The sequence below is a fragment of the Cuculus canorus genome, chromosome 1 (assembly GCF_017976375.1).
Source record: "Cuculus canorus isolate bCucCan1 chromosome 1, bCucCan1.pri, whole genome shotgun sequence".
Lineage (NCBI taxonomy): Eukaryota > Metazoa > Chordata > Aves > Cuculiformes > Cuculidae > Cuculus > Cuculus canorus.
Window position 1 is genome coordinate 136500663 of NC_071401.1, and position 16833 is coordinate 136517495.

The 16833-nt window shown below is 37.2% G+C and overlaps 1 protein-coding gene across 11 annotated transcripts in view; it reads right to left on the reverse strand.

Annotated features, from left to right (window-relative positions):
- The window catches only part of ABCC9 (ATP binding cassette subfamily C member 9), a 74714-nt gene that overhangs the window by 31136 nt on the left and 26745 nt on the right, over positions 1–16833 (reverse strand). For 4 of the 11 annotated variants that reach the window (XM_054072957.1, XM_054073009.1, XM_054072949.1 and 1 more), the window contains 10 exons: positions 16028–16190; positions 15376–15416; positions 14330–14472; positions 11494–11602; positions 10001–10111; positions 9013–9085; positions 7371–7476; positions 5970–6008; positions 2938–2976; positions 1283–1384 (listed from right to left, as the gene is read on the reverse strand). In XM_054072957.1, coding sequence (XP_053928932.1) covers positions 1283–1384; positions 2938–2976; positions 5970–6008; positions 7371–7476; positions 9013–9085; positions 10001–10111; positions 11494–11602; positions 14330–14472; positions 15376–15416; positions 16028–16190 — 926 coding nt within the window. The remainder of the gene's footprint in view (positions 1–1282; positions 1385–2937; positions 2977–5969; positions 6009–7370; positions 7477–9012; positions 9086–10000; positions 10112–11493; positions 11603–14329; positions 14473–15375; positions 15417–16027; positions 16191–16833) is intronic. The other 7 variants (XM_054072975.1, XM_054073017.1, XM_054072992.1 and 4 more) reach the window with 5 other exon arrangements.

The following is a 16833-nucleotide window of genomic DNA, read 5'->3' on the forward strand; positions in this document are numbered from 1 at the left end:
CAAATAATCATGGGGCACTGTAAACTATGCATTGTAAAAAATGCAGTATTTATCAGAGATCTTTATTGGCAAGCCTGCTTTTTCAAGATTCAATTACATAAATTATTGAGTGTGTTTCTCCCTATCACAAAGCTATTTTGCTGGACCCTGGAGTATTTGAAACCATTTTCCAATGAATTAGTATCCTCCCACCTTTAGGTGCCTTTTCATTTACTTCATTGGGACAGTACAGAACAAAGGATCCTTACAGAGCTTCTAACCTTGCCAGAATTAGGAAGCCACTTGCAAAAACTTGAAATGTGTTGTGAGATTTCTAGGTCTGCAGTGCATCACAGATCATCAGCTTAAAAGCAGCTGCGATCAGATTATTTGTGTGGTGTAAATCAGCTTTGCCTCTTTGATGAGTGAAGTTAGGCTGATGGATGCAGTAGCAGAAGAATCCGGTCCCTGCAATTTAGATGCTTATCTGTTTCTTGAGATATTTGGTCTCTTCTAAGTTACATGGAGGCATGCATGTTAACAAAGAACACGCTGAGAAGAATGGGATGCATTTTTAGTAACTTAAAACAAAGAGAGTGTTGCCTTTGAAAACATCAGCAATTTGTTTTCCTTAAGTCAAGTCACTTTTTCCACTCCATTTGTTAGCTGACCTTTTAAAACAACACAAAAAGAAAAGTCCTGGATAGGCACAATGAAAGTTGTGTATCTTACTTTCATACCCCTTTCTCCTATCTTTCTAAAGAAAGAATTAAGGTTATTTCCTTGAGGCACTCCATCTTCACACAGACAGTGTTTTTGTAAAGTGCCTGCTCCAGTAATTTGATCACAGCAGGATTAGCACATAAACTCAGTGGAAACATGCCTAGAATCCCTATTCCCAGAGTCCTCTGGCAACCTCAGTCTCTGTTAAACAAAACAAAAATATATCAGTAGTCTCCAAAGATGGGATTCATCTCACCTAACTTTAGCTGCTAGAAAAATACACATCGAGCTTCCGCTGTATCCCACAGAGAGCCGCTGCTGCTGTGTAATTTCTCACAAATGTCTTAGACATGCACTCTGGTTAGACAAGGAGCCTTAAATTAAAATTATATTAATTTAAATTTAAATTTAAAACAGAAACCTTCCTTTGAGATACCTAAAGCCAGGTTAGCTAATTGCACCCCAGAGTTAATGTGCACTGATATTTTTCAGAATCTACAAACTTCCTCCAGAAGAACAAGCCAAAAACCTCTTTAAAAAAAGCCGCCAGAATTTTTTTTACAGGGAGGTCAGTATTTACCTCTGTTTATTAAATGGACTCCCAAAGATAATGTTCTCCTCGACAGTTGCATTCAGCAGCCATGGCTTCTGAGCTGCGTAAGCCACTGAGTATCTGTTTCTACTGGAGACAAATAAAAAGCATTAATAAAAAGCAAAGCACCCACATTAAGAAATGTCTGAAAATCTGTTTTTAAAAATTAAAAAGTATTTATGAAAGTGCATACATAAAAATACAGGGAAACACGTAGGCAAAGCAATTCTCACAAAAGTGAAAGGAAGACTTTTTAATTAGATGCTTTTGTTAGAACAGCACCCACTCTCGCCTCTGATAGCAAAATCTACACTCGATGTTGTATTCTATTCTCCTATAAACAGCTGGTACCTACCTCAATTTAGTACTGCAATTTCAATCCAAAGGCAAATATAAACATTCAAAATTGTCAAATTCTCACTAGAACAGTTATATGATATATTTTTCTTTAACACCAAAACAAGTAGTGAAAAGGCACTGTTCAAATGGCATCAGGACACTTGACTTGCTGCTTTCTGAAGTTTTAGATTATTTTATGTGGAGTGCACAATAAATACTTTACTCTCAGCGAATGCTTTTTTCCTTTAAGTCTATTAGAACTACGGTGAACTGACATGATATCGAAAAAGAGGGCAGTTTAATACAGATGGAGGAGGAATCACTGTAGTCTCCCATGTATTTATTAGACATACTTTAAATGTGCCTAAATACCTAGTGAAATGTATACAATAGGGGTATGAATGTTCTTTACTTCTGACTATTTTGCCTACGTATGGCAAAAAAAGATCATGTTATTTCAGACATTCTTATAAGATGCCCAAGATGTGCGAGGAGGGAGGTGTGAACTGGTACTGGCTTGTGGGTCTGAATGCTTATCTTTCTTCTAAGTCTCTTTGATGATACTGCTTGAAACCATACATGTGATCTGGCTTTGTATGTAAGCATTGAGGATTTGCTGTTGAGAGAGAGAGGATGCTAGGTTATGAAAAAAAGCAGTCAGCAGTATCCCCCCAAAATTAGCAGTTTTAGCAGTTCAATATGCACTAGTATGAGATATGTCTTCAGGGCTATCAGGTAGCAAATCATGGTATGGCTCCCAACCGCAGCTCTTTGTGCCACTACTTCTCTAGCATTTATGACATGTTTTCAGTTTAGGTTGTCCTTCTTTCAAACCTGAAGGCCCTTTCACTAGAGCCGGAGGTGGAGTCAGTCCTTCGCTGCAGCTGGATCATAGCTGGCTTTCTTCATACACTCTGTGCCCTGCTCCATCACACAGCTATTAAGCTGGGTTACAAACAACACGAAACCCAGTGTTGACCAGAAAACATGAAAATATATGGGAAGGTACATGTAATGATATCTGATATCTAAAAGCCCTGTCTTGCAAGATATAGAGCACAGTAAACTCTCAGGGATGTCAAATGGTATCTGGGAGCATTAAACATCTTTCAGACTAGACTGAGGTAGTGGTACAATGGCTGGAGAAGATTGGGATCCACTGTCTGTCAGTTAATCCTATGGAAAATGATTATCAACATGGTAAGAAAACACAGAGATGACTGAAGGGCACAGATATAAAGGTTTGAGGAAATTCTGAAAAAATGAATGAGTGTATTAGGATACACTAAAATCAGAAATAATACCTTCTGGATGCTTCAAAAGAAGATTCAGTTTCATTTACGCTGTAAGTTATGGTAAATGACATTCAGTAAGCAGAAAATACAAAGAATAACATTTTGTGCAGCTTTTACATTAAGGGGAACTGGAGTTAAGCACATATTTTAAGAACTCAACATCACATTGTGGTGTTTTTGTTCTTAAAGGGAAAATAAACAAGGACTAATTAGAAGTATATAACTTCCAAATACAATAGTTTCATATCTATAGTGCATAGTGGCTAAACAGGCAAGTTATGTTGTTAGGATATTTATTAAAAATGAAAAGTGTATTGTAAACCTATTAAAAGTGAAATTATTAATATTGCCTGGGCGTAGAAAAGATTTACAAACAATAAGTAAGCTTCTCCGCATGTTACACCAACAACCTGCAAAAGTCGGTAACTAACACCAAATTTCTCCTGGAGAAAAGGCAAGTTTTGCAGATACGCTTTTGAATGAGAGCAGATTTTGAAACTGTTTATAGCAGCAAGGCTGCATCAAGCCATGCATGGCACTACAACACCTACACTTTCCTTGTCTTCCTCCATGTCTTAAAGATCATATCCAGGAAATACGTTTTGAAGAGCATGCAATGGCAGTAATTACAGCAATGATTTTGCAGCTCCACCTGTTTCTTAATTGACTTATTAACACTGTCAAGGGCATGGAATGGCAGCCAGAGTGCTTCTGGACCAGTGATGGTGCATCAGTCTGGGCATGGTGATACATCACTGCAAAATGCAAAACCTAGAGGAGTAAGTTTATGCCTAGAGTAAGCTTATGACTAGAAAATGGATATTAACATGTTATTTGTCTGACTTAAAAAATGCCCAAACAAACAATTCCTCCACTCCCAAGCCTACAAATCCTCCAGATGAAATATGTTACCGCTGAGACAGAAATGTCTGCTTGCCTGCTGGAATACCAGTAACTGCAGCTGCACTCATAAGCAAAGGATCCAAGTCTGGCAAAGAGCATAAAAACTCAAACAGCAGAGCCCTCATAATGCCAGACTCACATATTAAGCATCTTCTCAAAATGCCAGAACTGAGACATCTTGCTTTCTGTGCTGCACATCAGCTGTCTAAGAACTTTGATAATTCATGTCTCCTTAAGTGCATAATCATGTGTTTCCTTTGTTCACCAAACATCAGAGAAGATATTACATTAGAGGTGATTAAACCCTGTTGGTTATCTCATAAAGGTCAGAGAGACATAAATCAAGGCTAAAACAGACACTGCTTCACCAGAGTTGGTCCTTTAATCAAATGAAGCTTCCAGTTTTCTCTAGAACAGAAAAAAGTTACAAGAAAGCAAAAGATGAAGTATAATGAGAGATTAAAAAGAAATCAGAAGTTAGGTCAAGCCCAACAAAAAGGAAGAAAACCTGAATTTCCTGTATTAGACCCCTTCCAGACTTTTATCAGCAAAGCATTGCAATGGTAGAGAAAGGAATAATTCCTTCATCTGCATGTTTAGGAGCACCCTCTGAAGTGCAACAAAAACTGGCCACAAGCTTGGCAGGACCCCTTGCAATTCCATGCTAGATTTAATATGTTTGTCATTATAATCAAATAGATTATCTGAATGAGCAAGAGCTAATTTTAGGATTTCTGTTTCTTAAAGTCTTCTTCCTTGTTTAGAAATTACATTCCATTATTAGCTTGACAAATACACTTTAATTGTCCCAAATGATGAGTGAGATTTCTGTGAGAACCCATGTTCATTAATAATCTCATGAATAAACACATGCAAGACCTTTGTTGATCTGGGGCCTTCATAAATAAGGAGGTTTAGTATTTGGTCTTTATTACCCTACTGAATCTGAAAGAGTGATGTGATTGCAGGGCATGGGAGTGGGCTAAAACTGATGCTCTTGGCGTTTCTACTATAAAAAAAGTATTTTATTAACCCACGGGATTAGTAATCTTTGTTCTAATTTATTTATCAAAATGTGACTATTTATACTTATTTTTATTCTTTACTATAGAATACACATATTCCTCCAAATGCGACATGGTATCTTCAAGTCTGAATTGGTAGAAAAGACCAAATTGATTAGATCAATTAGTTATTTTTAGAAGATTTTAATATACAAGCTGAACTAATACAGAAATTAATTTAAATCAAGGTTTTAAGGAAAAGTTACAAGGAAACGTGGTTGAAGTTTGGACAACTTTTATGCTAACTCTTGATGTTTTAAAATAGACTAGTGTATCTCTAACCAAGCCCAGATTCCCTCAGCCTATAAAATGAAAGGAAGAAGAATGATGGGATACAAAATCTCTAAGATACCACTGTAACATCAGAACAATTATTTCCTCTACTAATATAAGCTACAAATTTGAGGCAAGACAAGGAGAAGCATCTATACAAATTCTATCCAGCACTTTGGAGGAATTTCTTCCTGCCCCTGCAATCAGCCATAGCTGCACAGCAGTGCTAGTAGGTATGTCAACTTTGGCTACTGACATTTATCTGGACAATCATTTATCCATCTGTGGATAATGACCTTCAGTGTTTTTTATACGATACTGTGGTTACATTCTTTTGATAAGCAGTTGTACGAGGCAACCCTTCTGAGGGTAGCACTGGCTTTTCCTAACTTTTCCTGAAGCCTTTCACAGCTTGAGGGCACAACAGGCCATATAGGAGGATTGATTTAATAATTTTTGTGTTTCCCATGCATTTTGCTTAGTATATAACAATGTGTTTCCACAGAAAACAGTTCAATATACAGGAAAAGCACACAACAGCAACAAGGTATTCAAGCCTGAGGATGGACTTCCACAGTTATGCATTGCAGACTCACTCCAGCATGACTGGGGCTGAAATCTTATTACTATTACTGTGTTGTTGTACTTGAATTTGTTGCGGAATTTACCTAGCCAGCGTCTCATCCCTGGATCAGCAGCTGTGTTAGTCATGCATGTGGAATCACATGAAAAGGGATTTAAGAGAGTAAATGGGACCTTTGTTATGGTTTTGTAAAGTATAGGATCCACTTAGTTAAATACCTGAAGTATCCTTCTGTATTCATCTGTCTGTCAGGCATTCTGAAATTATCAGCAAAACATAACCGTGTTTGCATCAGCTATATCACAGTACCAAGTTATAGTTTGCAATGAAAAAGAGCTCAGTAAGACCTGAGATGCTTGCTAAAACCTGAGTTACGTATAGACCGCTAATCAACTGACAATATGAACTTAATCTCCCTTGAACGATGTGAAACTTAAACAGCATAAATTTTCTTTATTAACTTTCTAAGACATCTCATTTTCTCTAATCTTTCTGAGATCGCATATCTTTCTCTAGGGAAAACTTGAGTCTTTCTCAAATATATCTTTGAAAACAATTGTGAGAACAATTTCAAGATACACTGTGCTTAGTCCATATATTTTCTTGAACTACTCAGAAAAAAAAAGCCTGATTGTGCTGTCAAAATCTTCATTATATGTCTCAAAGTAATTAACCATGGTGAGTCACATAGTCTTCTTCTTTCAAAGCTTAAACTCACGTATAATTAAACTAAAGTTAGTCTTGCCTTGGCTCCAACTGTACCTGCTACTCCAGTGAGATCATAGGTTTATAACAGCAGGCAGTGAAATATGGCTAGAGAACAAAAAAAGCCACACATGCTTACACAGGCAAAGCAAAAATATCCAGCTTGCAACATTACTGTAAGAAAAAAGATGATCAAAGATGTTACTAGCCAAGGGATGGGGCAACAAAATGTTGGTCTTGGTGACAAAATTCACTCTTTTTTCTCAAAAACCTAATTAAGAAGAGTTTGGCTTGGTAATTTTAAGAAAGCAGAGCTGATCTTTAAAATCAAAGAACAAGTCCTGTGGTTACAGCACATCCCTTCCAAAGCCTCTGCCCTGCCTAGGCTGGGAGAGTGGTTCCTGTCTCACCACTGGAAATTCTCATTCTCTGGGTCTGAACTCATGTGGATCCTGAGGCTTGACCTTTCCTTTATGCTAGTACCCTACACATATTGTTCGACTGAAGAAGCTCCAGCCTGTCGTGCTTTCACAGGTGTGTACAGTAGCAGTATAACAATGTTGACCACAATTATAGTGAGTACCATAAATACAGAGCTGACTCCCACCACTGAAGACTATTGTATAACAGGAATGGTACAAGCTTTCTATTCAAGTCATTTATTAGGGCTAACATATCAGATACCAATCATCAGAGTAGCCTCCTTCCCTTCCTGATGCACTCTGCTCTGCCTGCTCTGACCCATGAACAAAACAGCAATAAAAATCCTTCATAAGTTTGCAGGTGACACCTTCCAGAGAGGATCTGGGTGATGGTAATCATGCAGTTCTGAGATATGAAGTTCACATTTCTCACAGCAAAACCCAACTACCTCCTTAAGTGAATAAAACAATTAATAGCTATATGAAACATACTTGCTCCAGTGAACTCTTCCCTCCAGTGTCTGCATCTCTCCCAATATAGCAAGAAGTAGCGATGATTTGCCACAGCCAACTTGACCCACAATCATTGTCATCTGACCTATGATAATAATAATAAAAAACGCATTTTCAGAAAAGAAAAAAACTCAATTCCACTCAAGTCCATGAGGCCCTGAAATAGTTGATTAAATTTGTTAGCATTCACTACATAAATGGCCCATATTGCAGGTATTCATCTATGGAAATATACATTAAGTGACAGTACAAGTGCACATTAATCTCCGAAGGAATGAGACTATTGCTTTGACAGATATTATACATTGTGTGAGAGTGTGTTACTTTATGGAAGTTATTTAGGGTCAAATGTTATAAAGTGGGAAGTCCGCAGTTCCATGAAAACCTGGGCCAATCTAAAAAGTGTCTTCAAATGAAAGACCTATTACTCTTTTCTGCTTTGCTGTACTCCTCCTTCCCCCACCAACACTTTCCCACCTCCAGTTCCACTCTGTAGTGGCAATAGTGCTTCTCACATCTTCCTGCAAATTAATTGAACTCGTTAACCTTGCTAGTTAGTACATTTGCCAGGCAAGATTCTTGCCAGCTAGGAGGTTAATGGTCTTATTCCTTCTAAAGAAGGTAAATTCTTAGACAGGTTCACCCAGTTTGTAAACTCACAGTCTTAGGTTGTAGACTTCTTAGAGCAATGACCTGCTGCTGGTGTTGTATGCTAACACCAGCCCAGCACAAAGAAGTAGTTATCCATGTATAGCACATCTAATCCTACAGTGAAACAAGTGATGTAGACTTTGGAATTACCTCTAGTGCTCTGGGATTACTTAGTAACTGTGTGACACCTATGATGTGTCAACCAAATGTAATAAGGCAGCATTAGGAATTTTACAGTAGTAGTAGTAGTAGTAATAATAATAATAATAATAATAATAATAATAATAATAATACAAAGAAGTTGCTACTTTTGGCACTTTCTACTTAAGTCTTCCAAAACAAATCAATGTTTTGTAGACCTACAATATTCCTATACAAAAGAGATTGAGTGTGCAAGAAATGACAGGAGCTTAACTGGACAAAGAGAAATTAATTAGGATTTCATGACAAACCACATGAGGCTCAAGGAATACTCTGAGATGAAAATAGTTGTGAAATGGGAGACTTAAGTTGAGGAAGGGTAGCAGAAGTACAATATATGACTGCCGTGTCCCTGTGCACCCACTGGTAGCCACTGCTGGAAATAACATACTGACTTAGATGCACTCTTCGTTTGAATGAGTCTGGAGTTCTCCCTCTTTCTTTTTTTTTCTATTAAAAATAATAATGAAGGGTTTTTTTGCAACAATCTTCTTCATATTTATTTTTATTCCTAATTTTGTCCCTGCTGCTATAAAAACTAAATAAACTATATAGATATATAAAAACTATGTCATTTTTTGTTTATTTACAGTACTTTAGGCTAATGTATAGCTATATGACCAATACAATTAATGACCTTGGATATATTATAAGCCTTTAATTTGTCTTAGGAAAATCTGATTGTGTGGGTTTGTGCTTTTCACAACACCAAGAAATGGAATTAGAATGATATTACATTTTTCATTTTTAATGTGTGCGTGTATCCTACCTGTTGGAATTCTGATGTTTATGTTGGACAATGTAGCTAAACCACTTCCCCACGAAAAGTATCCATTGGTCACCTACAAAATAATTACCATGTGTCAGGTATATAAATACATGTGGGAAGAAGAGTAGAATGTCTAGTTTGGATTAAAAATATGTTATTACATAAATCTGTTATTAATGAAAATGGTGAGCTATGCTCATACACACAGAAAAAATAGCAAGTTAGGTCCATAAAACTGCCAAACACAGAAAAGTTTGTTAATAAGAAAAGTTATATATGAAAATATTTATACTGTATGAAATGCAATAAAGGCATGATCTCGAGCTGAACTCTACCAAAAATATAAGATAAAAGACTAAGAATAATAATCACAAGATCTTGCAGGTGATAATCTAAATAGCATAGCTTATCAAAGAACGAATCATAGTGTATGTTGTAATATATGGACAATTGTGGATGGATTCCCAAACCACAAACTGAATATTCACAAGGCTTATGCTAAACATAATGTTCCCCCATGTACACTAGCCTTTTTGTACTTCCTTTGGAGTTGGCAGGACCATGAAACTTTCTTTTAATAGAGTGCAAGGATATTTGTGGGGAAAATTTGGTCAACATTACTTAAAATAATGTCATAATAAATGTTAAAAAAATATTCAAAAGTTCTGATCTTGATTCTAAGAGTGAAAGAGAAGTGCATGAAAAGAAAGGCTAAAAAAATCTGTATTCGTTTTTGCATATCAGATTATTTAGTCTTTGTTCCTTTAGACTCATGATGTCTCTGTTTCCTGAGAAGACAGAGAATCACTATAAAGAGCCGGTCTGTAGTGAATTCTTCTCACTTTTGGCTAACGTGGTTATTTGTTTAAGGGTTTATTACTCAAATGGACAAGTTGCCTTTGAAAGAACAGCATCAATTCAGCACTATCTGGTATTGTTGCAGCAGGACCTGCTCCTCATAAAGAATGAAATGATGTTTTCAAACCACCTTGATTGCAACATCATCTATCTCCACAGGACGTGTTAGCTTCCTTGTTGGTTGTTCGTAGCTTTCAAGCTGATACCTCAAGGGCTGCCTCCTATTGATGGCCTTGGTGTGCTGTATAGTGAAATGAGGAAAGAAGAATTGGAATTCTCAAGAGAGGACAGCATTTGGTTCCCTATAAATCAGACGACCCATTCCCTTTCCTCCCACCATTCTAGGTCACAAGATGAAGCCATAAATATGTTTGATAACACAGACACACTACTGTGATGCACATATTGTAATGTTTTAAACATCCTTAACTGAAGCATGGCAGATGTCTGATTTTTTATTTTCTGCACATAATCATCACAAATTTCATCTCTGCTATCCTTCTCAAACCATTAGGTAAGTCTGCCCCACCTAAGGTAGCTTCAAACAAAGCTGTGCCAGTAAAAGTGTAATGAATGAAGAGTTACCAGTTTAGTTCTTGGAGCAGGAGCAAGAAGCATATCAAACTAACTTATGCAGATTACTTCACTAATATGTAATAGTGGTTGTGGATCTAACTCATTCGGAGCTACCTGTGGTATTTGTAAGTGCCGCTGGATTGAGCTGAATCTGTAACTTTAGTGATTCCTTAGAGCTGGACTGTCTACAGTGCATGGTTTCACTTTTACAGATATTACCTTTATTTTTCCCTCTCCTTATAATTAGACTGTGTCTGTTTTTTTCTGTAGGGCTGGGCAAAAGGTGGGCAAGAGACGCAAATTAAGTGTTGAAAAAGCTTCACTTTTTTTTCCTTTGCTACAGCTGTTAAGCCAGAAAAACAAGAAAAACTTTGTTTCAGCTTGGCAAACTAATTTAATTCAGCTCAAAATAAAACATATTTTATGCTAGTGTTTTCTCTTTGCTATCTTCATGTTTTGGTCATCTTTCAAGTGATATAATCATTCTAACAAAGTTGAAAAACATCAAAATGAAAAAAATATCTTTTCCCAGATCATCCCATTTGGGTTTCTTTGCCTTCAAATTTTACTCAAATTATATGTTTAGCACTTCAAAAACAGTATTTTGGAATTAATTCCTATTTCACAAAGTTTGGTGTTGTTTTTCCCACTTCCAATTCTGAATTTCCCAGAGCAGGAATCACTTCTCCTTAAAGATGATTAACATATGATGGGTTGTACTGAAAATAAACAGCACAAAACCCATAACCACAGGAAATGCACCTGGGCCTTTTATAAAGACTGAGAAGAACAAATTTGAATAATGTATAAATGCACTGGTGTGTTATAGGGTTTTTATTATTATTGGTACTTCAGCAATGCTTAAATGTGTTTGAGGACCCTTATGTCATAGAAACACAGAGATCTTGACAGAAGAAGCAAAACTGGGCAATGTTAGAGTTGGGCTAGAGGGCAAGACTTCCCAGCCCTATCAGCCACTCCAATGGACTTGTACAGGGCTATATGGACTCTCTCCTTTGAAACTCAGTGTTGTAAAACAGAACTTACAAGTCCTGTGTGCTTCTTACAGGATTCATAAGCTACAGAGCTGTCCCCGCCTCTCCAGCTGTCGTCTCCAATCTCATCACTCAGGAGAAACTCATTCAGCTTCTGTACACTTGAAAGAAAACAGATAATGAGTTAAATAAACCCAGGTTTCCATGAGTACCTTTCAATTCTTGTGCAGTCCAGCTGGCAGGATGTATCAGAATTGTTCCAAAAGAAGTTCATGGGACTGTCTGACACTCTGATGGCAAGTGAAAAATTATTTAAGTGGAAGAAGGACATACGAAAATACATAAACATCATACCAGTAGCTGGGAATGAAGAGGAGGGCTATTCAGGTGATTGCCACTAGAGATCTATGGGAATGGTTTCCACCTCGTCAGTCTTATCTTTTCTGTGCCTTTCTCATATCTACACACAACCAGGATGCATAAATGAGTCATTCACCCACCTACATCCTCTCAGTCTACCAATCCACAAGGTTCATCCTGAACACAGCTTTTGCATAGACTACTTCAAAACAGGACTGACTCCTGCAGAAATCAGCACAGCCATGGCCAGCCTCAGGGAAATACAGGAAGAGGGCTCCTTGCCTACTTCTTAAAACTGTCCCCTGTGAAATACAGCACATGGTTTAATTCATTCTTCATCACAGAAGAATTTGATCCTCTTTCTGCCCCACTTCCTTTCAGAGTGCCGTTAAGCACCTGGCTCTGTGTCGTTCTGGGGAAGGGATGAACAAAAACACCCGTAGGTCATGGCAAAGCTATGTTACTTCACAAAACCTAAAATCAAGGTGCATTGAGCTTGAGACTGAGAAAGCAGAAAGGCATATGACTTCAGATCAGTGATTTGAACATTAATCTGCAAATGGGAAAGCAGTTCTGTTTCAAGGCCTGTCTGAGTATTTTGTATGAACTTATCAATTCATGTTCAAGCCACTGAGATACTGGTTAGCAAGAAAGCTTGCTATTGTCATTGTTTCCTTTTAAGTATACTTCTTCCTATCTCCTCTTTTGAAAGGAAAATTTACGTGTCTAACTCTCATATCAGGATTCCACTCTTCTATACGTGCATCAAGTAAGAATTTACCTTCTTGTAAAAGATAAAAGATCTTGTTCTGATCATCTGCTCAAGAAGACATCAACCATTACTTTGCATTTGAATGAGGACAGGTACCCTCAAAAGCTTCCATGGTACTAGAAGTACTCTTTACAATAAAATGGTGGTTCTGACCAAAGAATAAGCACTTAACTTTAACACAAATAAGTGTATACTCATATACATGTATTCAATTGATTATAGAGCGATGAAGTGGCCAAGAGTACATTTTTCACTTCAGGGATATATGTTCCTGGGAGAAAGATGTTAGGAAATAAATTTGCCAAAGAGTAAAGTTCATTCTGGTAAATATGGTCTTTAAATAATGCCCTGTGGGGTGGCCAGCAGTGCTAAGGAAAATGTACACACTATTTTGATATCAGGACTATGCTAAACATAGTGCAGAGACGTAGAGGCTGGGATGATTTATAAAGGAGGCTTGATATTTTCCACATGTCAGAAATCATGTAGAGAATATTTCTCATGTGGCCACACTACTACTTTGATAAAAATAAACTCTACTTAATTTTTATTTTTTTTTAAAAGCAACTATGGTACTGGCAAATGACAGCAGTGGAGCCTGACGTCCCCTTGACTGCTCTTTGTTATTATTGTTACCCACAAAGAAGAGGCAGTGGCAGCAGCAGCAATGCAATACTTAGCCAATGTGCCTTAGTCTTGGCAAGAAGGAACTAAGATTCTTGGTTGGGAAGGTCAGTTCTTAGTTCAGTTTTCGCATCCTGCTTGGTATCTGACACATTACTGCCAGTCAGGTGTCGGTTTGTGCTCTTGGGACATCTTGGCAGTGAGTATGTCTACATAAGTGCCCCATGACTCTTTCCATACCCCCGACACAACAGTCAAAAGTCTGAAATTTGACTTGCTACCAACCATCTTGCTTTAGATTAGGTGCTCTATAGCCCAGCATGAAGGAAGTTGGTTTGTCAGGCTATTTGCCGAAATAAATGCTTGGAACATATAAGTTTCTGACGAAGCAAAACATTTTATAAGTTCCTTTTACTGCTTTAAAAAGATCTTTTCCACTACCAACACCCTCACTGTCTTGCCACACATATCCCTAATGGTCACAGATTAAACTCCCACATATGCCTTGCCACACTTCCTCTCCTGCATCTATTTACTTCCATTCAGGTGAACAGCTGTTCCTCTTTAAGAGAAGTCCTACAGGGCTTGGTTTTTCTTAAGCAATTAGTCTTTCACTGTCCAATGTTTTTTCCATCCACTCTCTTTCCAAAAGAGTCCATGCCAGTGCTCTACAACGAGAGACGGGACAATACTAAATTTTCACTTAAAGCACAATGCACCCTTTGTGGAAGTACAGTTAAGCCACCTTCTCTTCATTGCATCGGCAGAGCCAATCTAACTAGACAGCTTCATGGCAGTCTCTCATTTCCCTCTGTGTGGACCAGAAAAGTACTGGCATGCTGAGTGGCATCACTGTAAGAAGGGGAACACATCCCAAAGAAGAACAGTGCAGCTCTGAATCCAAATCGTCAAACTTGATGAAATGAAAAAAATAGAGCATTTCTTTGACTCTTTATCATGTGGTAAAAAGAAACGGCTACTCTGATTTATCTTGCATTTTGAATATTGAAGTCCCACCTCTAAATCTTCTTTTATATAAGCAGGCAGAAACAACCTTTTTCTCCAGCACCCTCCCTGCTGAATTACTGAAAGTAGATGGTCAAGAGTTAGAGAAACTAGAAGGGACACTTACCTTATGATAGCCTTGACTGCAAAACGAACAACAGTGGAGAGCAGGAACAGTGGTGTGACCAGGATGTGAAACAATGACAGTGATGCAAAGGCCTGGGCAGGCTGCAGCGGCTTGTCATTGGTGTAAGCATAAGTCACAAATGTCTGTCACATCAGGAAAAGAGCATGTCAGGATAAAGACTCTTGAGGAAGGTGGACAAAGACAGCAAGAAAAATATTCTGCTCAAATAAGGCAAATAATTATATACCTAGTTTATTGGGAATCCCAGTAAACTGAAGAAAAAGGTGTCTTTTATTAAAGTGAGAAAGATTTTTAAAACTTGCCAACGATTTTAAGAGATGTACACATTTAAGAATTTAAAAATTTTCTTCGTAAGATCAAAGCATTTAGTTTTTTAAAGTTTTGTAGTTGACTTCAGAGTTTAGAGAAAGCACACAAACCAGAACACTAAGTAAGAATCTAATGCATCTTTTGGTTTTTTTTCACAGATGCAGAACTATGGTCATATTTCATCTAATTCTGGTACATGCTGTCAGCATACTCTGAGTAATACCCTCAGAATTTGGTTTGTGAAGACTCCTTACTGACCAGCATGCCATAGTTCCTCTAGTGCATTAGGCTTAGATTTAAACCTGACCAGAGTACAAGCAAAATTAATTTCTCCTTAAACTGCAGAGTACCCTTTTCTGAAAACAGAAATGGTATCTTATAATGCATTTTGAAACAGGAATGATCTTTACTGCTACACAACAGAATAGCAAAGCCACCCAGAAGTCCTTCAATATGACAGCTTCTCAAAGTAGATCTTCCTTCTTCACAATGATTTTTTTCTTTCTTTCTTATAGTAAGAATTTATATATCTTTTTGGGTCTACCACTCCAAACCACAGCTGGTGAAAGCTCTGGGAATGGGCACTTCCATTGTCGTGCTACCCTACAGTTAGCAGGGGCACATTAACAATGGCGTCCTTTCTTTCTTTCTTTCTTTCTCCCCCTCTCTTCTTTTCTCCCTTTTTATGAGGAAAAATTAAAAAAAACATATCTTACTGCAAGAACAGCTGCTATTGGTATGGCTGCATTCATAAAAACTGTGAAAGAAATAAAGTAGGCATCAGATTGTATGAAATAAGAAAAAAAAACAGTTTTGCAATTATTTGTATGGCTCTAGAAGAATCCAGTTATTTCCAGATCAAGTAAGTAAAATTCACAAAGGAAAATTCCTCTGCAGGAAGAAATTTCCTTTCATGACAGAGAGAGATCCTAAACACACAAACAAATAGGCACAGGAATTATCTCATTTATATACTTCAGTGAACTAGGATAAGAAATTTAATGTGTGCAATTATTATGCAACACAACTAAAACATTACCCTCTCAGCTCTTCTGCATTACAGAAAATGCAACTTCTTTCAGACACTAATTTATCTCTGTCGTAAATGGAGCTGCTAATATTATCTGGAGCCTCCTTACAATAAAGTAACTCCTAGCTGTAATGTTATAATTAAGGTGACAGAAAATGTACTAGTAAAAAAGACATGTTCTGTATTTTCAAGTTTCTGTGTTGTATATTTGTCACGTCTTTTTATTTTAATCACATTTCACACATAATTAAAAAAGGGTCATAGGTACAGCTTTGCCTGAAGAAGAATGTTGACATGAACAGGATCCATTTCTGAGAACTAAAACCATATTTACTTACTGGAAAGAGAGGTATGAAGTGCAAAAGTTTTGAGACTGGTGAGTTCTTTCATTCTTGTTTCTTCCACGCTAGTACAAAATATGTGCTCCCAGGCATACAGCTTTAATAACTTAATGCCTTTTAGGATCTCATTGGTTTTCTTTAACCTCTCAGTAGAATAGTCCTTAATATCAAAAGAAAACAAGGGTAAGAAATTTATAAGGGTTTGTAGTTTTAATAAGAATGCACTTTTCCTCTCAGTTCTGTTGTAAAACTCATTAAAGATTTAGAATTTTGTTTGTTCAGGATTTTGTACAAGACTTCTGTTGTCATACTGAGTAAAACAATATATAATTTTGTGTTCTTTGGAGATATCAAAGTGATTATAATCATGAGAGGAAATTATGTGACTCTGTTCTGAGAAGAAAAATAAAGCAAAACTTCCAAACACTTCAAACAGATGGCAAAACTCAGGGAGATGGATTACTAGGTCAATGGTGTCTATAAAAATAGACAAGTGGCATGCGTGTAGCTACTGGTACAAGATAGCTCCTGGGTTTCAAACATAGTGGTCGTGAACATAGGTGAGAAGTTTATTGACATATTTAGCTAATTGTCCCTCACTAGAAAACAGTAATTATAAGTTTTGGTAGAATCATAATCCAAAAGATGTTACCAGTCAAAGGAACTCAGAAAAGAGCAAAAAGAAAGATTGGGATTATTTCTGAAATTATGCAAGGAGAAATTCTCTTTTGGTATAAATTGGCACAACTCAACAGGACTGAACTGTGCTGAAGATTAGATCCATGTGATTTGCTTACTGAATA